At 37.7% G+C, this 25,021-nt stretch overlaps 11 protein-coding genes across 11 annotated transcripts; 4 read left to right on the top strand and 7 right to left on the bottom strand.

The window, feature by feature from the left end:
- Positions 1-403: 403 nt before the first annotated feature.
- On the bottom strand, positions 404-2,617 carry I206_101080 (uncharacterized protein; the record flags this gene model as incomplete). The annotated part of the gene is made up of 11 exons (XM_070202327.1): positions 404-541; positions 631-741; positions 808-916; positions 980-1,154; positions 1,219-1,289; positions 1,357-1,686; positions 1,750-1,817; positions 1,879-2,011; positions 2,070-2,247; positions 2,312-2,427; positions 2,496-2,617. 11 exons carry the CDS (start codon positions 2,615-2,617, stop codon positions 404-406), a joined length of 1,551 nt encoding a protein of 516 aa, XP_070058428.1.
- A 611-nt stretch (positions 2,618-3,228) lies between these two features.
- Positions 3,229-3,827, top strand: I206_101081 (uncharacterized protein; the record flags this gene model as incomplete). The annotated part of the gene is made up of 3 exons (XM_019152026.1): positions 3,229-3,321; positions 3,372-3,452; positions 3,507-3,827. 3 exons carry the CDS (start codon positions 3,229-3,231, stop codon positions 3,825-3,827), a joined length of 495 nt encoding a protein of 164 aa, XP_019014164.1.
- Positions 3,828-4,346: 519 nt separating this feature from the next.
- I206_101082 (uncharacterized protein) lies at positions 4,347-6,466 on the top strand (the record flags this gene model as incomplete). The annotated part of the gene is made up of 12 exons (XM_019152025.2): positions 4,347-4,423; positions 4,489-4,698; positions 4,773-4,888; positions 4,995-5,033; positions 5,096-5,335; positions 5,397-5,519; positions 5,587-5,689; positions 5,745-5,918; positions 5,988-6,009; positions 6,069-6,156; positions 6,222-6,319; positions 6,386-6,466. 12 exons carry the CDS (start codon positions 4,347-4,349, stop codon positions 6,464-6,466), a joined length of 1,371 nt encoding a protein of 456 aa, XP_019014163.2.
- Positions 6,467-6,670: 204 nt separating this feature from the next.
- I206_101083 (uncharacterized protein) lies at positions 6,671-9,386 on the bottom strand (the record flags this gene model as incomplete). The annotated part of the gene is made up of 11 exons (XM_019152024.1): positions 6,671-6,748; positions 6,806-7,143; positions 7,199-7,381; positions 7,450-7,757; positions 7,812-7,841; positions 7,898-8,016; positions 8,079-8,382; positions 8,479-8,768; positions 8,841-8,924; positions 8,993-9,192; positions 9,305-9,386. The coding sequence occupies 11 exons, from the start codon at positions 9,384-9,386 to the stop codon at positions 6,671-6,673; spliced, it is 2,016 nt and encodes a 671-aa protein (XP_019014162.1).
- A 2,441-nt stretch (positions 9,387-11,827) lies between these two features.
- Positions 11,828-13,104, bottom strand: I206_101084 (uncharacterized protein; the record flags this gene model as incomplete). The annotated part of the gene is made up of 4 exons (XM_019152023.1): positions 11,828-12,426; positions 12,507-12,857; positions 12,912-13,011; positions 13,084-13,104. 4 exons carry the CDS (start codon positions 13,102-13,104, stop codon positions 11,828-11,830), a joined length of 1,071 nt encoding a protein of 356 aa, XP_019014161.1.
- A 529-nt stretch (positions 13,105-13,633) lies between these two features.
- I206_101085 (uncharacterized protein) lies at positions 13,634-14,762 on the top strand (the record flags this gene model as incomplete). The annotated part of the gene is made up of 2 exons (XM_019152022.1): positions 13,634-14,294; positions 14,374-14,762. 2 exons carry the CDS (start codon positions 13,634-13,636, stop codon positions 14,760-14,762), a joined length of 1,050 nt encoding a protein of 349 aa, XP_019014160.1.
- Positions 14,763-15,026: 264 nt separating this feature from the next.
- Positions 15,027-16,971, bottom strand: I206_101086 (uncharacterized protein; the record flags this gene model as incomplete). The annotated part of the gene is made up of 2 exons (XM_019152021.1): positions 15,027-15,708; positions 15,779-16,971. 2 exons carry the CDS (start codon positions 16,969-16,971, stop codon positions 15,027-15,029), a joined length of 1,875 nt encoding a protein of 624 aa, XP_019014159.1.
- Positions 16,972-17,279: 308 nt separating this feature from the next.
- Positions 17,280-20,066, top strand: I206_101087 (uncharacterized protein; the record flags this gene model as incomplete). Its single annotated transcript, XM_019152020.1, has 5 exons — positions 17,280-17,314; positions 17,377-17,468; positions 17,533-17,651; positions 17,706-17,747; positions 17,829-20,066. 5 exons carry the CDS (start codon positions 17,280-17,282, stop codon positions 20,064-20,066), a joined length of 2,526 nt encoding a protein of 841 aa, XP_019014158.1.
- A 372-nt stretch (positions 20,067-20,438) lies between these two features.
- On the bottom strand, positions 20,439-21,047 carry I206_101088 (uncharacterized protein; the record flags this gene model as incomplete). Its single annotated transcript, XM_019152019.1, has 3 exons — positions 20,439-20,590; positions 20,671-20,794; positions 20,895-21,047. 3 exons carry the CDS (start codon positions 21,045-21,047, stop codon positions 20,439-20,441), a joined length of 429 nt encoding a protein of 142 aa, XP_019014157.1.
- A 525-nt stretch (positions 21,048-21,572) lies between these two features.
- On the bottom strand, positions 21,573-22,020 carry I206_101089 (uncharacterized protein; the record flags this gene model as incomplete). The annotated part of the gene is made up of 2 exons (XM_019152018.1): positions 21,573-21,692; positions 21,748-22,020. The coding sequence occupies 2 exons, from the start codon at positions 22,018-22,020 to the stop codon at positions 21,573-21,575; spliced, it is 393 nt and encodes a 130-aa protein (XP_019014156.1).
- Positions 22,021-22,799: 779 nt separating this feature from the next.
- I206_101090 (uncharacterized protein) lies at positions 22,800-24,894 on the bottom strand (the record flags this gene model as incomplete). The annotated part of the gene is made up of 4 exons (XM_070202328.1): positions 22,800-24,383; positions 24,455-24,623; positions 24,682-24,786; positions 24,857-24,894. The coding sequence occupies 4 exons, from the start codon at positions 24,892-24,894 to the stop codon at positions 22,800-22,802; spliced, it is 1,896 nt and encodes a 631-aa protein (XP_070058429.1).
- Between the last annotated feature and the right edge of the window lie 127 nt (positions 24,895-25,021).

Below are 25,021 nucleotides of genomic sequence, written 5' to 3' on the forward strand. Positions count from 1 at the left end.
GAGGATCAAAGTATGTTATGCATTATATTAGTCACCTTCTCCGCTCCCCTTGTTGTTTTGATTTGCGTTTGCGTTTGCGGAGCCTGCCTGGTCTCATGAAATAAGACAATATACCATGGTGGCAAGTATGACGAGTTGTACTGCTGAAATTTTGTAAACTGGACAGCCATATGACGAGGGAAGATAGTAACTCAGCCACAAAGCTTGCATAAAACCATTAAAAATGTACACAAAATATGTACAGAAGACCTCTATCTAATCATTGGACAACAAGTCTTATTATCCAAATAGACAATCTTACTACAAATAAAACTTCGACTTCCTTATACCTTCACTGCCCACGAAATGAAATTGATCGAGAGATTGCTGTTCCCGCCTACTCTTCGTCATTGTGGACTATTGCTTATATAGCATAAACGAATCTTGGATTTTGTAAATCCGTAAGATCTTGCCAATCACTTAATAATTGATCTTCAGCTTCTAAAGTTGCTTTGTTGGCTTCATATTCGGCTGCTTTCTTTACGTTAAGTCGAAGTAAATACTAAATGAGAACAAGAGAACAAGAGAACAAAACGTTTAGCCCAATTATTTCGATGATTTTCAAGAAATTGTCCTGTTAATGTCACTTACAAGATAGAACAAGCCGATAACTACAATGGCCAAAGAGTAACATACTAACATCGCTACTACACCTCCTACATATAATGGTGCTTGTTTAGCCAAGAATGTTTGTGGGCCAATCTAAAATGATTTATAATTTATTAGCAGGCTATAGAATTGAAAATCTGAGCTGATAAAATGACTTACAATGTTTCCAACACAGTAACCGATATAACCCAATGCATATACAGTCATTTTCTTAGTATATCCACCAGTATTGGCGTACATTGAACCCATCATAACGATGTAAGGACCCCTAAAAGTCGAAATTTTATTCAGCACTGTCCGTAATCATGTTAGATGATTTTTTAACACTTACCAGTACATATATCCCAAATACAAGTAAAGAAGTGCCACCTGGTTTCTTGGAAGTTTGTAAAGTAAAATAGTTCCTATAAGTGGTAAGACACATGATCCCATAGCGGCAAGATGTCTTCTGCCAGTTTTGACGGCAACCCAACCCCAAAAGAATGAAGAAATCCATGAGAAGACACCTATAATAAGTTAAAGCAATTAGCCTTTATGACCGAATTCCGATTTTCAATGAGAAAGACTTGCCAGTAAGGATACCAAGGAATAAAGTCTGTTGGGTAGTAAAGCCAAGAGATTTAACCACGATACTGTTGAATCTGAACACGATAAAAGCGTATTTTAGTAAACAATTCAGATATTTTCAAGAGAAGAATAATAGCTCACCCTACTAGACCACCATTAGGAATATTCAATAAAACATTGGTAAAGAAGTAAAACCAAGTTTTAGGATCTATGAAAGCTTCTTTGAATTGAGAAAGTTTAAATTGCTTATTTTCCATTCCAGTATGATTATCTTGCATTCTTCTTGTTGCTCCTACTTTTTGTCTTAAAGTTAACCATCGAGCTTTGGTTGGGTTAGCAGGTAAGAATGCCCATAGAAGTAATGACCAGGTAAAAGTGATTCCTCCAACGAGTAAGAAGAGTAATTGCCATTTTGAGATTCTTGTACCTTTATAGTTCCATGCTGCTACTGCTAATAAACCATTTGTGATACTATTACAGAATGAACTTTTAGCATGGTTTCTGACTGTTGACCTTTCTATGTTTGAAACTTACGACGAGGCAGTTGAAAAGATGATAGCTGTTCTTAAAGGTTGCTCTTCTCTCGTCCACCACATTGAAACCTGTCAATTCCCAAATTTAGCGCTGCATCCATTGAACGGTGAATGAGAGGTTGAAGCTTACAATCAAACCGAAACCAGCGAATATAACAGATTCGAAAACACCCAATAAAGTTCTCACAACCATAACTTGGGCAAAAGTTTTACAGGCGGGTAAACACAAAGTGATAATACCCCACACAGATACGTTGAAAGAGCTGTATCGATTTTCCCGTCATTTCTAGATCTGTGGAGAGGTCACTTGAGCCAACTCACATGTAGATATGGGGAGGTAACCTTTGCATAGCCATCAAAGAAGGTATGATAGCGGCGATAGCGCCAAAGTAGATGATGGAAGACGTCCAAGAATATTGTTGACCCACAAGATGGGTATCAGTTCGGAAACCCATGACGGCGGATGTAGCCAATGATACCTTATCGACAGAACCCATCACTATATTACACGGTGGATGTTAAGCGAAATCCAGAGTTTATTGAAAAATGAAACACTGACTCACTCAAAGCTACAAACAGTAAAGGAATTATGATTGCATCGATCTTTCTAAGAAGTTTCTTCGATTCACTAGGGGTGAAAGGTGCAAGTATCTCTTCTGCATCAGGTCTACTCGCCACTCTACCAGATTTAGAACTCCAGATTAGCTATCGTTCCAGACTTTTTCCTTCAGATATATATATACCCACTCTGCTAAGAAACCAGCAGCTTCATCATCTTGTTTCGTATCAACTTGACGGTGATGTTCATCTGGAACTACTACGGATTGTTCAGTGTTAGGTACGAAACCTTTTTCGTCTTGATCTTGCATTGTTGTCATTATTCCAAAAGGTTTCTCGTAGTGATTCCAGTAGTATTCAAAACAGCTGTAAGAGAGTATTTTGGAGACCTTCAATTGTGCATCGCTGGGATATATATACTTGTATTGTGCTTGATTTATGAGTCGCTTATCTGTGGGAACAGCCGATCATTGCTCCTTGTCATATCATTTCTTCAAGATGATTGGCCTTAATGTTATCTCTTACTTGGTCCCGAGTACTGCAGCAACATCAATACCGCGGCATACTTCACATTTATTATTCCCCGAGGGCTATCCTCAGGGATTTAGGAGATATCATATCGTCTGAGCCCACTTCATGAGGATCTGACGTAAGTAAATGATTCTTAATAGGCAGAAAAGGAGAGAATCGGTAATACCGTGTTCACTCAAAACTGATATAGAGGTCAGCTGCTGATAAGCATTCAGGGATTTGCCCGCGGCGCTCCTACCAAAGAATATACGGCATTGCCATGCTCATGACGCTTAACGGTCCCGAATGACAATAATATAGAGGTCAGCCTATATGACTGGGAGATAAACTTGAAGTCAAATCCTGCTACTTGCTGTGACGAAGTCACTAACAATACAGAAAACACTCTAAAATGGCACAAGCACCTCCTACTCAGATCTCTCGACCAGATGTATCGGCTCCGAATCCACCAGAGTTCGACGATATAGCGAAGAAATCAAAACAAGTGAGCCAGATCGAACTCTTCTTGAGAACATCGCTGAAAATATAATTTAGGCCTTCGAATACCTCGATCTGACAATCTTACAATGGATAGATGAAAGACATGCTTTAAAGAGGATATATTCTACTGCTCCTGTATGTTTTACTGCGCATGCTGTCAGTTTGAGACGCTCACCCTGCTTGGAATAGAAAGATTACCCTGTCGGAGGCGAGAAGATTATGACGAAAGGTGCACCATGGCCTGAGACTGTTGTTCGTCGGCACGCAGCCTACGCATCATTCAACACAGAAGAACTTCAAGCAACGTATGTTGATACTCCCGCTATGACAGCTATGGGTGTTCATCAATGTATTTGCGTTCCCATATTCGACAAAGATGGAAACACAATTGCTGCGTTGAACTTTCTTGCGGGTAAAGATCAATGGGATCCAAGTATGGTAGGAAAAATGCAAGATTTGGCGAAAGTAGACGGCACGGAGGCTTTCAATAAGTTTATAGCTTCTCAATAGGTAGCTTGTAATGAATGCATATGCTCGTAGCGATTTGCCAACACACTGTATTTGGCGCTTTGCCAATGATCTGCGAATATGGTTACTACCTCCTTTGATGGTGTAATATTCCGATCAATCACTCAGTAAGGGTACCGCGTTCACCATCAAAAACACACAAGGACACACACGACCATACGCAATGAGTAATAGCTCCTGTGCGCATCTCAAAGTGAACTCCTTTTGGACAGCATAGTGTCCGGAGTCAAATAGCTTGCAAAGCATGTATCGCTGAGTTATTGGTTGAAATGCTCACATACCATACACTGTGGATCAACAGATGATCCGTATCGGTCTAAACCGAAAACACGGAAGAGCCCGCGGGCATTCTTGCTTCACTCATTGCTATTTTGGCGTATAGTGCGGCAACGGAATTTAAGCTGGCGAGATTTATGAAAGAATATAAGTATATAGATTCTTAGCAATTCTGATTACTTCTTCTTATTTGACAAATCCTAACATAGAAACGAAATAACAAAGATGTCATCGTCCAAAGTCAATGGTACTGCCTCTTCCGATTGGCCATTCCCAAATCCACAAGTAGTCAGGGAAGAATAGTAAGTACTTGAACCTCCACTTTGAACGATCAGTACGAAATTGGGACTGATAAGATGAGCCTTAGTCTTCCGAAATTAGCTATTAAACCTTGGTTAACAGCTCATACACCTGAAAGGATTCTTAAGAATTGTCGAATAGTAGATCCAGCTTCTGGAAAGGTACTTGATGGACTCAAGTCAATTACTATCGCAGATGGAAATATCGTTTCAGTTGAAAATACAGCCAACGAAACTGGAAGTAATGTAATCGATGTAGAAGGCAATTACGTTTCTCCGTAAGTGATAAGACAGCGATTTGATCTGTTATAATAGGTGAGATCCGAATGAGGCTGATTTACCGATATCACAGAGGATTGATCGATTGTCACGTTCATATCACTGCTGCTCCCGGTGTGAAGACTATGTTGGAATTGGTCAAATTGCCTGATCAGCTTACAAGTCTGAGATCTACTTTTGTACTCAAGGGTAAATATCATTTCTTCACCACAAGGGAAGGGAGGCTGTAGGGGGAAGAGAGGGAAGGTGGAAAGTAATAATACAAATCCAATATGCTGACTATCTTGGTTCGTAGAAATGCTAGCTCGTGGTTTCACAACTGTACGAGATACTGGTGAGTGATCATCTTTGCTAGCTGTACAAACTGAATCAATATTGACAATTTACTTCATCTAGGCGGTGCTTCAAAAATTATCGCTACAGCTTTGGAAGAGGGATTACTTGAAGGACCCCGATTATTCCAATGTGGAAAAGCTCTTTCGCAGACTGGTGGACATGCGGATTTCCAATCTGCTGTTTCTGGTGGAAACCAAACTGGATGTTGTGGAGGTCACTCTGAATCATTGGGTAGAGTCTGTGATGGAGTTCCACAAGTACTCAAGGCTGTAAGGGAAGAATTGAAAGCAGGTGCAGATTGTATGTATACCTTTTTCCTTTGTGCAGATGATGCAGTCCTAATTAACCCGGATTGTGATAGTCATTAAAATCATGATGGGTGGTGGTGTTTCCAGTGAAGCGGATCCTATTGATATGATTCAATTTACCGAAGAGGAGGTTCAAGCTATCACTAAGACTTGTGATCGAATGGGTAACAAGATAAGTGAGTTGACTAAATTTCATGAATAACCCTAAACATGGATTTAATGAACTGAGTTTAAATTATTTAGGTACTGCTCACGCTTATACACCCGCTGCCATTCGACATGCAGTAGAGAACGGTGTAAAAGCCATTGAACATGGTAATTTCCTTGATGTCCCTACAGCCCAATTGTGAGCAGATTTCCGTTTGACTATGCAACTCAACCTGACACTAGATCATTGTTAGAATGGCCGAGAAAGGTATTTTCCTTACTCCTACATTGGCATGTTATGGTATCATGGCTAGAAAACCATTTGAAGATTTCTTATCGGAAGTTGGACGACCTAAGAATTTAGAAGTTATGACAAAAGGTCTTGAAGCACTAAAAATCGCGGAAGATGCAGGCATAACTGTATGCTAGTGAGTGAAAGTATTCAATTATATAGATATAGTAAGTTGAAGCTGACTTCATCGGTTTTGACGATTTAGCGGATCTGATCTCCTTGTATCGGTAAGTCATGATATTCAGTTCTGTATTGTGAAAAGGCTAAAACGAGTCTTGCACTACAGATGCACGCTCTTCAAACTGAAGAATTTACTGTTCGATCTCAAGTACTTGACTCACCTACTATCCTTAGACAAGCAACCACTAATGCCGGTATGTACCTATTCCATTGTTTTACTTTATATCACCTGTTAACTGACTTAACCATGTTCTCATAGCTAAATTGCTAAAACAAGAAGGTAAACTCGGTGTTATAGCACCAGGAGCCTATGGAGATATTATTGTACTTAAATCAAACCCATTGGAAGACATTACTGTTAGCCATATTCAATTTTTCACTCATCATACATAATCAGATGTGCTAATATTCAATAAATTGTAGGTTCTCGATCAACCAGAAGAGAATTTGTTGGCTGTTATCAAGGAGGGTAGAACATCAATGACTCGAATCAAAGGACTCTAAATGTTGTACGGTATGAAAGGTCTTACATGCATTGCTTGGTACAAATCACTTGCTTTGCTTTCGGTCTCACACTTGTTTAACGGTCGAGCTGTGCAACACATCTCCATGGCTTTTAGTATATGGTGTTCATAAATAGTATAGACAATATACAGGTCAAGTTGTAAAGCATAGAGCAAATTCTCCAGATATGTATATCACGTATACCTATGATTGCATTGTCTGAGTATCCCATAACCAACCTAAACTACTCCATAATTGTTGATCAACATCAGTCATTGGAGCCTATGATAATCTTTTAGTAACATCCAAACATAAAAAGTCCTGTGTGATTGAACTTACGAACAAATTATTGATATCCAATGACCAATCATTTGGTGCAATTTGTTGTTGATATTGATCTTGATCTTGATTTTGATTTTGAGTAAGGGGATCACTTAAGATAGTTAATAAAGTTTGAGCTAGAGGTAAATTACCTTCTAATGATTTAAGTAATAATTCTATATGGTTTTTAGCTGTGATTGCTATTGACCAAGAAGAAACGTATCCTGCTCTTATACAAGTAACTAATCGAATCAAAACGTCTCCTGCTTCTAAATTGATGATTGGATAAGACGTTCCTGATTTTACTGCTACCCTCAGCAACAAAGCTGCTCCATTTAGAATATTGAATGCAGAATCTATTCATGCTAATTAGTCCTCATTGCGTTGGTCATGATTATGCAATTGACTTACAGGGAAACCAATAAGTAGCTTTATCTTGCTCATCTAAACATTCCATAAATTTGACTAATTCAGTACCGATTTTCAAAGCAGATCTAAGTGTACCTTCTACATTATGCCATATTTCTCCTGGTTCACCTAGTGTCAACCTGACCAATGCAACTTTGAGACCCAAGTAGGCGATTTGCATTGACCCTATAATAGTTGACGTCAGTACCGGTCTGCTAAATTTAGATGAGATTATGACGTCAAATATGACTTACGAACACCTTGAGCTTTTGAAGTCACTTGAAGACTCACGGGTAAACTCAATTCAGGTTCCAACCAATCCTGAAAGGCGTCTAAATCATTGGCTATACTCTCCAGGAGTACTGATCGATAAGGCTCTTTAGGAGGTGAGACAGCCGCTTGTAAGGTGTGAAAATTACTTGTGATACGTTCAAGGATGATAGATAATCGTGCCATGCCAATGAAAGCCAACATTGATTGTCTCGCTTCGTCGGAAGTATCGTTTCCCCAATCTGAGTCCCGCATCTTTGGTAAGGAGACATTGTGATCCGTTCGATGTATGCTACAATCGTTAAAACATTAGCGTCTCTTATACTCAGACTCGATAAGTACTCACTACGGTGGTCTGCCTTGAATGTATGATCTCCTTTTTTGTACAAATAAATCAACTGGGCTCAACAGTCAAAAATGGGTCTAACTCACCAAGTATCCATCATTATCAAGGACCACCATAACCTTCTACGTAAACTCCTCTCCCATCGAGGTAGTTTCCAATTTAAGCATTCTACATGAAGTCCAAGTACGTATGCACAGCCTACTGCCTAATTGTATCTCAAAAGTCAATACAAGTCATGAATGGATCCCTTCATTGGTATGAACGTACTCTACCTAGCGTTATACTATTCTGCGCATGATTTTCATGAGGCTCACACAATAATAACATCATGGTTGTTTGTAAAGTCATAAGTCTGGGTAATCTGAAATCATCTTCGAAAACACCTAAAACTTGGATCCACATGGTCTTTACTACTGCTGGGTCTACCATCCGATAAGTATATGCGGTATGAGCCATCAAAGCAGCTAAAAAGGTAGTAGGGTATGTCCCACTTCCTGGTTCCTTTCGGATGATAGCTTCTAATCTCATACGATTAGCAACAGGAAATGCTTTTAGAGTGGTCTCCTTGAAACTGGAAAAGAAAAGAAAAACGCAATAGTCAATATGCTGTCAATGATGTATGTATGTGCATTGCTGGGAGAGATCCCAATAATATGGAATGACATACTGTTGCATTAATTCCTGAGTTTTTTCTGCACCTAACGTTTCCACAAAACCATCTAATAAATGCTGAGTTCCCGCTGGTGGACCTAGTCTACCATATAATAATGCTGGATTTCGCACAAATAGTGCAGGTATAGGTCCATCTGATACTTGACGGAACTTTTGTCCAGGACCTGCTCCGCCTGATAAAGACGCTGCCAACGCACTAGCTGCTATAGCTGATGGACCAAGATAATGAGATTCTTCATAGTCATCATATTCCATATCCAACGAATCGTAATATGCCTCTTCAGACTGGAAAATACACTGGCTTAAGCTTGTTTTACCAATATTCGGAAATTGAGTAGTATAAGACAGGTAACTCACGCCTTCAGCATCATCTTCATCTGAACCTATTGGTAATCTAGCATTCCGTATCAAAGTCGTCATAGATGATTTGGGAGTATCTATCTATCCTTATATATATATCGATCAGCTATTTCACACCAGAAGTGGAGAGTAAGGGGATGTGGATTTACCGAAATCGAAGTATCAAACGGTACAGAAGAAGGCCCAGCAATTGCTTGTTGACTTCCTGTAATTGACGAGCTCTTCGGAGGGGTTTTACCATGACGCTTTAATGGCGGAGCAACGAATGTACATTCTTTATTTCGAGCTGCACAATCTGTACATGGTCGACCAGGTTCACTGATATGACACGAATGCTTTTGACGTCGACCTAGAATATGTCATTTCGAATATCAGCTTGAAATTCGAATTGTACTGGTATGTATCCTTTCTGGTAGTGGTAGAAAGGTCAGATGGTATCTGGTCAAAAATGAGTGACTCACAATTATCGCACGGACGTACTTTTTTAGATCCGATCTTTCTCGGTCCGTTAATTATTTTATCTTCATTTGAAACGCGAGGCATTTTTGTTTCTTAATAGTACATGAATATCTAATCATCCAATGTGCTCCGCGTAATACCTTGATACCAATAATTTATGATCAATTGTGCATTCAAAATACACTAAATTGATACAATTATTCGAGAAATATTCGTTATTACCTTTACTCCACATTCAAGATGATGCCCCTCAGAATCATCTGATAAACACTTGCCCGCGGTTTTCCGTCTATTGTCTTTGGTTTGTGACGGCTATGACCGAAGATACTAACGTAAATCAACTTGATTGATAGCTTTCGCTTAGTGTCGCTTGGGAATCATTTTGCGTTGAAGATGGCGCTTGACTTGATTGCGTGGTAAATGTTTTATGCAAGGATCTGGCTAACTTGATTTGAATCTTTGGCAGGTAACAGGATCAGGAGTTTAATGGATCCAGATGATACTAGTGCGATGATGTATACTGCCTCGCCCACATTCAGAAACGAAGTTGTTCTGCGGGTAATCTGTATGAAAGTGGGGAAGTCATGACGTCATGACTTTCAGTTCATTGACACGTGGTTGTCAAGAATGATAGAGAATTAAAGAGATGTGCTTCAATTGATCAGATACAAGATTTTTTGCATTTTACTTGTTTCGACATCTGCTTTCAACTATAAGAAAAGTGGCCATAGGCGGCCTGTGGCCAACTCTTTTAGCTCAAATGGTGAGTTGCTGTCTTTATTACTCGTCTACCCATGAATCGAAAACACAAATGCAGAGACCAAAGCTCGATGACGATAAATCTGGTAATCCGTAACATGACATACCCTCCCAGGATAACAACTTGGTTCGCGAAACTGCTCTCAGGAGAAGTGAATGGGTATGAGAGGGGAATTAAAGGCGAGACTGAGAGCTATATCCCCCACACCTTTCTTCTATTGTAATGAAGAAAGGATTTAACTAACTATTTGGGAAACATTAGCCTTTCTACAGGTTTACAAATTTTAAACCAAGTATGTGGACATGCGATTGTGAAATATACATTTCTCTATATTATTATGAAACTATATAATTATGAAATGGTACCAAGGTCCACAAACAATCCGATTGTTCGCCTAATTAGAGGGTGTTGGGAAACGACATTTCATCCTCTCACTTGGCTTTGGGTCGGTTAATCGCAATTTCAGAATCTACCACAATTTGATCATCGCTCTGTCCTTCCTTGCTATTGATTGGAGTTGCTATCGTGGGGTCAATCAGTATATTTAACATTCAGGATTGCGAAAGATGGAATAACATGATAACTGAAGCCAATCACTCACATTTTGCTTTTTTCTGGACACTCCGATATTGTTTAATATTTCCCGCTTCAAATTCCCCAAATCTGCAAACTGCACACTTATCCTCTTCTTCTCATCCTGTTCATCCCTAATCTCGATTAACAACATACTACTAATACTATCAAGTCGCTTCATGGTCGTGTAAGCGATCTTCTCCTATATAAGGTGTTTTAGGTCTTCATCGATAGAAATAAAATCTATGATTATCATTTGCTTTCAATTTCTCGTTTAAGATTTTTTTTTTTGAAAAAATCATCTGTCCTTGTAAATCAAAATTATCTTTCTCCAAAAAACACGTTTTCTTTCTTTAATTGAGATTTTTGTTATAAATATTTTATCAAAGATTTTTACTTATTTCTTTCTTTCTTCCTTTCATCTTTTTAATTTATCACTCAATTTTACATTCTCTTCTTTTTAATCATTTCAAATTTCTTTTAATCAGCATTAATTTTTTATATTAGATAGATTTTCAATTCGAAAATTGATTTCGACTTATTCATTTTCCTCTAGATTCAATTATGAAATTTTCGTAATTTTTCAAATGACTTTTTCTTATTCTACGATCTCGTTTTTTCTCAATTGTAGTTGCTCTTCTCAGATCTTGGGAATGAAGAGGGAGGAGGAGGAAAAGGTGGAGTAGATGAATCCTCAAATACTGTATCCATCATCTTATCTGTGTTTCTTCTGTTGATGTGAGGCCTTGGTGAAGAACAAGAAGGAGAAGGTTTTCAGGTGATCGTTTGGCGTGTTATGAAGGTTAAGGAAATTTGTTCGACTTCTTTCAAGAAGCGTGAAGGTTAGCCTAATGGGGATTTGATCATGAGTCCGAAGGTTGTCAACGGTTTCTTTCGTCTGTACGGCTAGTAATATTGAGTCAGCAAAGGTCAAATAGCTCGTATCACTAATCACCAACTGCTATCCTTGCACAACTGAACACCCATCATGACCAACGTTAACTGCACGCGAACATAGTCAAGAATTAAGTTTAAGATGATTCAGATCGTGAAGATGATGAACAACCAATAAATATACATGCTGAATGTAAAATCTTATAACAAACCATAGTAAAGATTCATTATGAAGAAAAAAAAACCGATATGATTTTGAATATATAGATATATTCCTTTACTTAAAGAACAAAGCTTTCTAGAAAACAGGTATATAATCATTTACTCTATCTTTAGCATCTTGAGCAATACATTCAGCTATCCAAGTTAAATTTCTAACTTCTTGTTCTTTTAATTTAATAAAACTATAAAAAACTGCAAATTGAAATTGTTGAAGAAAAGATTGTTTATTAAGTTCAACATCATATTTAAAAAATTCATCTTCTAAACTTGAACTTTCATTTCCATCTTCTGCATTAACATTTGAACCAATATTAGATTTATCAAAAAATGTTTTATATTCTGAAATATGATCTACACTTTGAATTACTGAATCTAAATCTTCTGCTCTTGCTAATGAATTATTTCCTTCAGGATATAATCTACCAATTGTAGGAAATAATCTTGCTCTTTGTTCTTTTGTTAATTCTGTACCAAAAGAATTTATTGTAATATTTAATGTTCTTCTATCTGCTTCAAATGATAAAATTTTAGTCATTATTTCTGATGTAGGTGATGGAAGAGTTTGACAGAATTTATGAAAATCTTCCAAATAAGCTTTATATAAAGAGTTTCGAATTATTTCGATATTTAGATCATCAAGATCCTGAGCAGACAAGCAATCTCTGAAGTATGGTGCTATTTATCGAAATGCCTTGAATCAGCATGCAAAGTTACGATGTATCTCGGGAATGGATAAGAATTCTAATCAGACTCACCCAAGGGCGTCTCAACCAACACACTATGATAAAGTTCCTCTACATTCGTAGCTACACATAGAGCAGGCATAGTATCGAAGACTCCTAAAGGATGACATCGTTCTAATAATTCATGAGTATCTCTTTCATGTAAAGTTCCAAGGGTTAAAAGAATGACGTTATCAATCATGTAGGCGTATGTGATATAATCCATGAATGTTGCTAAAGGTTCAACAGCATTGGTACGTAAATAGTTAAATTCAGCTACAAGCTTGTCGGTAGCTTTATCTGCGATTGTCGATGTTGAAAGGGGTAAAGGTTCATTAGCTAGAAAGTTTCCATAATCCGTTGAAGACAATTGAAGTCGGAAATCTAAATGATAATTAGCTATACCGCTATCACACTGTTCTCATTTGATCGGCTCACCTTCAAGATTTTCACACTGAGTCAAATTGTGATAATTTGCTTGTGTCAACAATGCTCCTTTGTATCCCCTGACTACACCTTCAAGAAAACCGGTGGCGATCTGTATCCAATGCAGCGTTAGCAGCTAGGACGACTGGGCGAATGGACGATAAATGTGCCATATGACACCTACATTGAATCCCAATGCTTCCATCTTCGGTTTACGCAGTATCGCGATGTGATTCGAGGTAAGAGATATATAAGTTCTTCGTACTATGAATGACGGATGATCCAACGGTGCGAGACAAATCGGATATGGCGTACGGCGTTCGGAATGAAGAGATCCTGGTTTTGGCTGCTCAGATGAGACAGGCTACCGACCGAAGCTGTTTTAAGGGTATAATTAGGTAGAGACGAGACTGCTAACGATGAGATGCAAGAGCTAAGATGGTAAGATTGCAATTTGAGTATTGAATAAGTGCAAGCATGATCTTGAATGCACGTTGAACCGGCACCGGACACAGATGAATGAGTGAATGAGTGACTGAGTGACTGACGATACAATATTAAATGGGTGACTCATTCAAGAAAGGGAACTATGACTATATACTATGAGTACGGAAATTTCAGAATCACAGTCTATTGTGCACTCTGACTATAATCATTTTCGTTGCGTTTCAAATCAATCGTGAACAGGCAAAAAAAGGACAAAAGGCTCAGAGCTACACTACAAGAGAGTGAAGATGTTCATAATATCGAAAGCATCTTCATCTAGGATACCTGTCACAGTCCCCAGAATCTGTTTAACATGTCGATCATTTAGTCAATCTACTATAAATTCAGTTAAAAGACCACAAAAACCATACGAAGCACCTTTAGCAAAAATAGATTCATATGGAAATCGAATACCAATAAATGAAAATATAGATAATGATAAAAGTGAAATTAATCGTATAAAATTTTTAGAAAGTTTAACAGAACGTAAAAGTAAAAGTAATTTAGAAAAATATGGAGGAATTAAAAAATTTGGTCTTAGAGGAAAATCAAATAAAAGTGAATTAGCAGAAATAGAAGAAGAAGAAGATTGGAGAGAAAAAATTGGAATTAAAAGAACTAATGATCAATCTCAATATAATCAAATTAGATTAGGTAAAAAAAAATTTGAAAGAGCAAATTTAAATTATCTTGAAGAATCTAAAAGGTTAAATCCTTCATCTTCATTTAGGGGTGATAATAATATACGCATAAAAAATGATAAATCATTTGGAATAAATAGAAAATTAAATGATGAATCATCTTCTTCTTCTTCTTCTTCAAAATCAAATTTATTCCTTAAATCTCCGAAAAAGAATTTCGGGCTTTCTTTAAATCCTCGAACACCTTCAAATTCATTTGATAATAATCGTAAGTTGAAAAAATACAAAAATTCCTGCATTTTCTCAAACTTTTTTTTTAAAAAAAAGCTGATAGTAAGATAAGGTAGATAATATAATATCAAGAAATCAATCAATAATAACAAAAATATCAAAAGTAGATACAATGATTCAACAAAAATCTAAATCATTAATTGAAGAACGTTGGTCACCTAAAAAAAAATTAACTTATTCAGCAATGTCAGGTTTAAAAACTTTACATTCAATTGATTCTGTTAAATTTTCAAAAGAATTTTTATCTAAAAAATTTGGAATTTCAAGAGAAGCTGTTAATAGAATATTAAAATCTAAATATAGAGATTCAGGTCAAATTAATATTCTTGAATCACAAATACAAGAAGGAAATAATTTAAAAGGAACTAAATGGGATAGAGATCCTTCAACTTCTGAAAATGTTAGTCCTGTACCTGCTATTCTTAGAGCATATGGAAAAGAATAAGAAGTAATATAACTTGGCCATTTTCGTTTATTGTATTAAATTGAAATCATGGATATAAAATCATTTGATATTCTTACATATAACAGTATTGAATAAACTTTCATTACATAAAATACATCTATTATATACTAAAATGCAAATCTCATACTCACAGTAAATGATATTTTCCACCTTTCTACAAGGTTTTAAGATATATTATCAATTTCTCATTGAAATTTTATCTAATTTATCTTCAGCATTATTTAATTGCTTTTTCAAATTTTTTTATTTTCCAAGATCTTTTAATAATTTTTCTTTTTCAATTTGTTTTTTTAAAACATTTAATTTATCCCATAAAACTTCTCCATCAAGATAACAACCTTTTAACCATCTATTTGGTTCTCCTTTTATAATTTGAATTTTTTCATTTTTAATTTCTTCAATTGATTTATCATAAAATGAAGTTCTTGCATGTAATATACGTCTATTATCAAATAAAATTAAATCACCTTCTTTCATTTTAAATTCTAATTTATATTTTGAATCATTTAATTTATTTTCAAATTCTGTTATACTCCATAAAGTATTTAATTCATTTTTTGCTTTAATTTCTAAATTCATCTCATCATTATCAGAAGATGAAGGTACCCAAGTATCTCTAAAAGGTGGTGACCAATTTATAGCAGTATGTGGATTTGAAATTAAATTTCCATTTTTACCAAAATCTTCAATTACTTTATGACTATATCTTAAATAATGATTATCATTATCATAAATATAAGGTATATATGTTGAGGTTAATGTTTTATACAGATCTTCTGGTAAATCCATTGCTACTTTGAAAGAATCAACAAAATATGATATTCCGCCATTTACTCGATTTCGTAAACAATGAAGTGCTTGAATTCTAGGTGGTGAGGAAAAGTAAAGTAAATCCATATGTAGACCTAGATCGACATTAGTATATCTAGATGAAGAAATTCCCGATACATTAGTATCATTCGACGTTTTTGCATATGTATTGGGACAAAACTCACGCTACATTCTTACTTTGAGGCATACTTTTAACATTCCAGGTTTCCCCATAAAACGTATTCCTTATTTCACCTATCCAACCCATAACTTTCCTCAAATGACAGTCCTCATCGTTCGTCGGATTAGTTGGAACTCCTTCAATTATAACCAAACCATAAGTATGTAATTGTTCCAGTAACCTCAACATTGTATACGCTTTTCGTGATCTTATCATATCGTATGGTAATTTGAGTGATTGGTTATTCGATATACTTGTAGAATCCCATAATTTACGATTAAATATCTGAGATGGATAGTGTCCTTCTTTAATTGAATTTGCTTCGCAGAGATATCTTAATTTGCTTCTAGAAAAAAACGATATATGGGATTTTTCACCCTTATTGTTTCCCCATGTTATCTTCAAGCCTTTTGTACCTGAATTGAGATCGATGCCTTCTATCAGAGGTGGGTGATTATCATAAGCTTTTCTCATAGCTTGCCCAGTTGTATATGTTTTCTGTGATGTATTTGGATCTCTACAGAGCTTACAAGTACAAGAGTCTCTCAACCTTCCCCAAGTTATGACTCCTCCATCTATGTTAGTTCGATTCTTGTAAATAATATAATTTTTATGTAACGTCACACTTTCCAGAACCCCTAATTCTATGGTCTTTCCTTCCATTTGATAAAAGCTCTCCCTCCTGTCTGTCTGACTATCATTTCGATTCCAATCGATATGACTTCCTCGATTGGGCTCTTCTAAAGTTGTTGCTGCATGGTGAGACTGGCCTTTGATGGAGCTATTGCTGGAGGAGGCGTAATTTTCTGCACCCACATCAGAAGAAAGGGGATCGTTTGCAAATTCGATTGGCTCATCAAGATCTTCTTCCGATATAGCGTAATTCGGAGCATAAGGATTCGCTTTTAGTTTAGGTGGAGGAAAGGCGAGTGGTTTCACTTGATTTGGTATAGGATGCGATTTATTGGGAGTCTGTAGAGATTTTGATCCGGAAGTCTTATCAGGGACTACAAGATCTCCTTCTGCTGCGAGGGTCGCCAGGTTCGCTCTCGAGTATGACGACCGGGAGGCAGATGAGGAAGGGTTACTTTCGGAAGTACTCTGATAGCACCTTTGGAAGTTTCTAGTATAGCTGGAGGAGGTAACGCCATGCCGTATAGGACTATAAGTCAGAGCTACTGGTATTCGAGTTGCCATCTTGAGAACTAGGGAGCTGATCTAGACTGATGTTCAAAAGGTAGAATGAAAGAAAAGGAAGTAATATGATCAACAATATGAGCAGTTTATCAGGGTTTTTAACAATAATAATATGGAATCCCTTCCGGTTATTTATTTAGCCAGCGAATGGAAACACGTGGGAAGACAATAGTACCACAGACTATATATATTGATAGATATCCTCGTCTTGGTACATACCTTGTTTCATATCTCCCTATGCATCGTACATAATCCCTAGGCTTGTATCAATCAGGTAATTAACTTGAAGCCCAGCCGAACATGACAATATGACATTGCGGTACGAAGAAGATGACAATCAGCGGTGAGTAAACATTAGCTCCAATCGCCAGGCGGGCAGAACTGAAAGTCTTGTGGAATATAAAGGTTGTTCGCATTTCAGAGGTTACTGGATGGCTCAAGAAATGCGTCTGACCCAGTAGTGGATTTGGGAACTCTCAGAGCGCTTTGCGGGAAAGGTGAGTAGTTTTCTCCTACTGCATGTCATCTAAAAAAATCTCATTCGACTGCTTGCTTAATCAGGTATACCTAACCACCCACCACATCTTCGACCTCTGGCTTACTCCCTTTTACTGGGAATAATACCAGCGGAGAAAATATCATGGAAATCTACTTCAGGTATACAGAGAGAGCGATACTATGTGAGATCTTCAAATCTGCATGAAGTGCTACATCCAACTGACTATATAGGTTAGAATCTTGTTAAAACCTTTATGGAAGAACTGGAACAGCTACCCGTAAGCTCTTAACCATCTTTAATCTCTCCACGAATTCAATATCCTACGCAGCAGACTGACGCTCATACAACTATTTTCCAGAGCTCATCTTCTTCCACGCATGATAAACTGCTTCTGGAGCTATCAAAGGATCTTAAATCGCTCAAATCCACTTTTTGGCGTGCGAGGACTAATCCAACTCAATCATCACCTCTCAGACCTTTACAAAATTTAGACTCACCCACAGACACCAAGGCCGAGCAAATCGATGAGGATTTTAGCTCGGATGATGAAGATACTAGTTCTGGGGTATCACTTAGCCCTATACTGAATAGACGAGCGCTGTTTAAGCGGATAGACTTATTGAATGAAATCGAGCATAAAGGTGGATTTGGATATTCGTCAAAACAAAAGGGTAAACAATCCGATAAAGTAAACTACAAACCTCTCGGATCACACCAAGATGGTAACCGTATAAAGCAGAATGGAAATGGTGATGAAGACAAAAATGAGGAAGAAGAACAAATTATGTCACCAAAAATAACATTATCCATTGACCCTTCACCATCGCATCCAATTTTATCTAGATTGGATACGATCAAACCAGCACCAATCGATACCTCATACTCAAGCTCCCTTGGACCGAACTCAATTATCATTTCAACCACCGAGGACAGCTCAAAATCTCCCACCTCTCCAATAACCTTGCTTTCGCCTAAACCACTACCCACAGGTACAGCTTCCCCCTCCCCTTTCTCCGGATCTCTATATTACCCAGAAACAAATTCGGAATGTCTCACTCGATTACTTTACATATTTCTACGGACAAATCCTCATTGGTTTTACCAGCGTTCTTTCATTGATATAATATCTACTTTCTACCTTATCCATTCTGGAGGAGGTGGAAGTATCAACGCCCAGAGTACCTTGGACTACCCAGAAGAAAGTACATTTTGGTTCATTATGTCTTTCTTCCAGGAGTTTGATGCTGCATTGATGACTCCGGATATTGTACTGGACAAATTGATTAGTAGATTATATTGGATAAATCAACCTCTATATAACATTCTGATCATCGAAAAGGGTTTAGATCTTAAATTGTTCGCGTTCAGATGGATCAATCACCTATTCTTGAAGGATTTACCCCTATCTAGTATACCGAAAGTATACGATTTCTTACTATCTGAAGAACGATCCACTCCCAACCAACAACCAAAAGTCGATTTATTGATAGATATCGCCTTGTCGATGATACTACAAGTGAAGGATATGTTGTTGGAAAGACCTATATCCACACAACCCAATGAAACGACTGGACTATGGGGCGTAGATGGCTCTTACACGGGACAGGATGATGAAGAAGGAGAGTCATTCTTGAGACTCCTAGAGATCCTGCGAAACTATCCTTTACGACAAGTTGGTGGAATAAACGCTGTGCTTGATATGGCGGACCAGATCCGAAAAGTGCGACTTGATGCCGAACAGAATGGGGAAAAGATAGACATATCACCACCTCCTTTACCGAAGCAGAAAAGTCAAAATCAAGCGACGGATAGCAGCTCAGCGGCTTCATCTGGGATATTAAAAGCTAGTACATCCTGGTCGAAAGCTATTGGATCATTTTGGGGAAGTAGCAGTTCTGACAGCAGATCAACTACCGATAATTCGAAACACCAAAATCAGAATGAGAATGGCAATATAAAAAAGCAGCAATCTCAGCTTAGTGATCAGAATGGACCCAATCAATCGGATTCATCGATTCATCAAGATAACAGACCATCCGTCGCATCTCATTTGACATCCCGAAAAAGAAGTGATACAGTAGATTCTACCACTTCATCAATTCGAGAGAGGTTATCAAATTTGACAGCATCTACACCTCCTACTCATATAAAATCAGCAAGTTCACCTTCTTCTTCTTCTTTACCTAGACCATTATTACTTCCTTCAAGTATAAGTAATCGACGATCATCAGGAAGTTCAATTACTGGACTTCAACGATTTAATAGTCATCAAAATGGTTCATCAAGAAGGGATTCATCATCAAGTTTACATTCTTCTTCATCTAATTTATCTTCACCTGTCAAAAGACAATCACCTCCTTTAAGCAATAATACAATCGTTGAGAATGGTATACTTAGTCCGCCCGCAAATCTTCAATCTCCACCTTCAACAGGATTATACAGGATTGGAAGTAGACAAAGATCAAGATCTTCTTTAGGAGATTCAATTGTTTCTCCAAATCAGAAAGAATCAATTAAAAGAGATTTAAATTATGGTGAAGAATTTAATCTTGAATTAAGCACACCTCGACCTTTGAGTTTGAATTTGTCAGATTGATCAAGCGGAAGGGCATGTGGAGTAATGGAACGACAAATTTTGTGTCTCAAGTTCGTTGGAAGCCTCTAGCAAGTCAATAGCGGACTGTCATATTGTTGATACTGCTGTATGGATAGTCTTGCACAAATTGCAACTCGACTCCAAGTTATTAGGCATAAACGAACGAAATACCATGTCATGCGGTTATGACCGCGTTGACAAGTTTATTCAGATGCTGTCAATCAATACTAGACTAGATATACACATTCGTGATGTAGATTGTCTTGTAATTGAACAGTGATTTCTAGTATTTTCACCAATATTTGATTCGAGTCATATTTCATTCATTCATTCACTTCTTACAATTCTGATTTAATCGGTTATCCCTACTCCTTAGCCTTTGTTAGCCCATTCTGGAGCCTCATCTTTTCCAGCATCTTCCAATTCATCTCCTTCTTCTTTAGTTTTATGTACTGCTCCTTCAGCATGTTCAGCAGGTGCATAAACCGTAAACAATGAAAGTGGAGTTGGTCCAGAATTAATAACTGAAAAATAGATGTTATAACAAAATCAGCTGATAATTTCAATAGTGATGGATTGATAAATGAATTAATGAATGATTTACAATTATGCTTAGTACCTTGAGGTACAATTACTAAATCACCTGCTTTAACTTCTTTTTCTTCATCTGCAATTATAGCTTTACAAGTTCCAGAAGTGAAAACTAAATGTTGATCAACATGATGAACCTATAAAACTTCAAATTAATTTATGAATTCATATAAAAGAATTCATATAAAAAGTTAAAGGCAAAGAGAAAAATGAAAAAAAAAAATAACAAAAACTAACTTCTTCACCAATTTCTCCACCAACAGGTATAGTCATAATTACTAATTGACTTGATTCACCTGTCCAAAGTACATTTCTAAATTCACCATGTTCAGAAGGTAAAGAAGTTGTAATTCTTGGAAAATATCCCATTTTATGTTGAGGTGGTGACATTTTATTTTTCGATTGTATATTTATTCTATTAGAAGATATGAAAGATCGAATTGATAAAAAGTTGAAATTTTTAGTCAGATTTTGATTTCGAATAGTATTGAATAAGATGGATTTGGACATACTATTTTATTAATAAAAGAAATGTTGTCTGCAATTGAATTGGTATTGTTGAGAAAAATTACAACAATAGATTATGAAGATAATAATGCAATACTACTTACTGACGATGCGATTGCGAATAATGATAGTTAGAAATCGAAAGATGACATCAATATAGAAGATAACGCACGATTGATTATCACTACTTTTTACCTGATCGGATGATTTGTTTGGTTCCGCACTAACCAAAATGATAATGAAAATAAAGTGGCAGCTGAGCCCAAATATGAAAAATGAATTGTCCATTTATTCTCAATAAATCATATAATCATACATTCAGACTCAATGATACGTGCTATTTTTATTATACGTCATCACACGGAAGTATACTCTTCAAAACGATTGACATTTTTTCACTTCTTCCTTTCAATTTGCAGAAGGTATATTCAGGCAAATCATATGAGAATGAATATTATTTATCTTTCCAATATATCTTTCACCAGTAGGAGATAGATATGAGAAAGAAATTTGGTCCAAGGGTATCACCTAGAAAAATTTCATTCAGCTATAAAAGGTAATTAGATAAATTCTTCAGATTTACCATAGCATTTGATAAATCTTTAGCCCTTTCATATCCCATTGCAGGAGCTATAGCCAATTCGTAATCAAATGAATTTAAGAATATATGAGGAACTAAATTTTGAAGTATAATTAAAAAATTTAATTCATCTTTTGTAATTTTTAAAGACCATCTTGGACATTCGTCTTTTATAGGAAATTCAATTTTATATTGATGATGTATTTGAAAACTAGTAAATGAATTAGATGATATTGATGAATGATAACATTGATAATGATGTTGCTTGATTGACATATTACTCAAAAATCTTGAATCAATTTTCTTTACTTTTTTGATATTGGAACAAGTTTAATAGTTGATAAATTTCATTATCTTTTGCCGAATTGATTAAGAATAATTTTAAATGTAAATTGCTGAGAGTAATTATCAAAAGTTACACAAAGCTTACGACTAAGTAAACTCAATAGTCTATCGGTTTCTTTAATTCGTTTCATTATTATAAAGGACCGTGAGTGTTTCTTGTATCAGATTGGGAAAAGACTGGTAAAATCAATATGGGGAATATTTGATTGGAGCGGATTGGCTCGTTTCCAACGTTGAGCGAGATAATAACCTCAATTCTGAAATTGTCATCTCTATGCGTGTGTGTTGTTCTCATGATAGTCTGCAGATTTGATGGCTTGAACAACCCTTGAGACGACTCGGGATGATTGGAGATAAGATACTGTCCCGTCTAGCTTTCGTGTGATTTTCTTTTCACTCACTCGTAACGTCAGATTGCATTTATAAAGGTAAAAATTGACGAAGAGACAATGATGAAAATTAGTGATAGAGCATGATACAGATCCAGAGTCTCATTCAATGAGTACGCATATAAAGAGCATAGAATGCATTAGTAGCAATTATAAACTCAATTAAGAGTGATAAATACAACATGTTTGATAATGAACCAAGGTATGGTCAATGAATATTGTCGATGTCTCTTGATGCGCATTGGCCTTGTCGCGATGCTTGTAACTTATCGTTATTTGTTACATGAATGTCTTGAGCTAATATTGTATTCGAACTTTATGTTAAGCTCTCAGTTCTATAGGCGGAGGCAATAATGGTATATTGCCAAGAGCGAAACTACTCTCCTTAAATGCTTTTACAAAACTCTCGTCCAGTTTCTCTCCTTTGTCATTACCATTTTCCGTTGGTAAAAGATAACTCCAAGGATCATCATACGACCAACCAGGCGGTACATCTCCTTGTGGTTGTACGCCAAAACCAGAACCGCCGCCGAATGCACTGCTCGGCTGAGACGGCGTTGTACCGAAAGCGGAAGAATTTCCAAATGCTGAACTTGATGATGCCCCAAATGCCGATGTACTGGAAGGTTGCCCAAACGCACTAGTACTGCCAAACGCTGATGGAGATGCAACTGGTGTTGATGCGAAGGGATTGGTCGATTGTGTTGGTGGAGCCGTTTCAGACGGTGTTGCGAATGGATTTGACGATGTTGATGATGCTGCGAATGGGTTTGATGACGCAGTGGTTGGTGTAGCCGATTGACTCGAAGCAGGAGCGGTGTTACTGGAGAATGCACCAAATCCGCTACCGGCAGGAGTAGAGGGTTTCCCAAATCCGCTACTACCAAATGCTGATGCGGTATTTGGTTGTGCAGGAGATGAACCAAAAGTAGCTGGTTTGGCTGATTGACCGAATGCGGACTGACCAAAGCCTGATTGACCAAAGCCAGATCCGGTTGACGATATTGTAGTGGATGAAGCCCCGAACCCTGACGAACCAAACGCTGAAGTGGCAGAAGGGGTTGACGATGATCCGAAAGCAGAAGGGGTTGATGATGATCCAAAAGCTGCCGGTGCAGAAGGCGCAGGCTTCGATCCGAATGCTGATGGAGCGGTTGGAGCGCCGAATGCAGAAGGAGTACCTGCGGATTTAGCACCAAAAGCAGAAGTGCCAAAACCCGATGATGGTGTCGTAGTGGATCCAAAGGCAGAAGGAGTAGATGATACACCGAACGCAGAAGGCGTAGGAGAGTTGCCGAAAGCTGAAACGCTAGGCTTAGCCCCAAAACCAGATTGCCCAAATGCCGAACCACCTTGAGGGGTAGTTGTTGATCCGAAGGCAGATCCAGTGGAAGGGGAGGATCCAAAAGCCGATGAGCCAAACGCAGATCCACCAGCAGGCTTCGCGCCAAACCCTGAAGACCCAAAGCCACTACCTGCAGATGGGTTCGTAGTCGAGCCAAATCCGGTCGAAGCAGGCTTGGCCGCACCAAAAGCAGAATTTGCTGAACTCGATCCAAATGAACTTGATCCGAAGCCTGAAGTTTTGGACGATGATCCAAAAGCACTTTGACCAAAAGCCCCACTTGTATTGCTTGATCCACCAAACGCGGTGGGTACATTCCCTCCAAAAGCTCCACTACTATTTCCACCGAAGGATGTTCCACTTGTTTGAGTATTGCTATTGCCATTGCCCAACGCAGCAGCTTCGGAGAAATCTTTTGGGCGATCATCTCCTGGCACAGAGTTTCCAGTGAACCGAGCATTATGCAATTGTTCGGCAACTTTGGTAGTGGCTGACAAGTTGGCAACTGCTTGAGTGATAGTGGAATTGGCTTGGTTCATGAGTGTGCTTTCTTCATTCACCTAATAAACCGCAATTGCAGGCCGTCAGCACCTGTTGCCTGTAAGGCGTAATCTTTCAAGACTCGACTTGCGTAGTCCTGGCCTTTGCCTTCTTTCAACGCTACAACGCTTTTCCACCTCAACTCTTCGGGCGATATATCATAACCGAAAAACAGATTAGGTTCATGTTTCGCTGCTGCGTAATTCGAAATAAAAAAGATGGGTTTCTCTATTGTTAGATCCTGCCGTATAGTCTCTTCGCTGCCGGTCGATGTCAAGGTCAGTATAGGATCTTCGGAAGGTGTGGGTGCAGACTCACTTGAATTGGTATTTAGACGATCCAGTCGACACTCCTCTTTGCTGAGTCGCCGTTGGGCCTCGAGGTGGATGATAAAATCTGCATGACGCTCCAAAACGGCAGAAGCTGAATAAAGGGTACGACCATAATGATTCAGTACACTGGACTTTTCCACCGTAGGCTATCTACGACTCACCCGTTCATGAAATCACGACACACTGCTTGAGAAGACATCTGACTGACATGAAGCTCGATGCTCAATTAGCGGGTAGGAGCTACAGATTATTCCCTTTTGACTCCCAGATGCTGACGAGAGGGTTTTTCCGAAGGTGTAGGGTATGTCTGGGTTTCTCACAAGAAC

Source organism: Kwoniella pini, chromosome 1, assembly GCF_000512605.2.
Source record: "Kwoniella pini CBS 10737 chromosome 1, complete sequence".
NCBI classification, from domain to species: Eukaryota; Fungi; Basidiomycota; class Tremellomycetes; order Tremellales; family Cryptococcaceae; genus Kwoniella; species Kwoniella pini.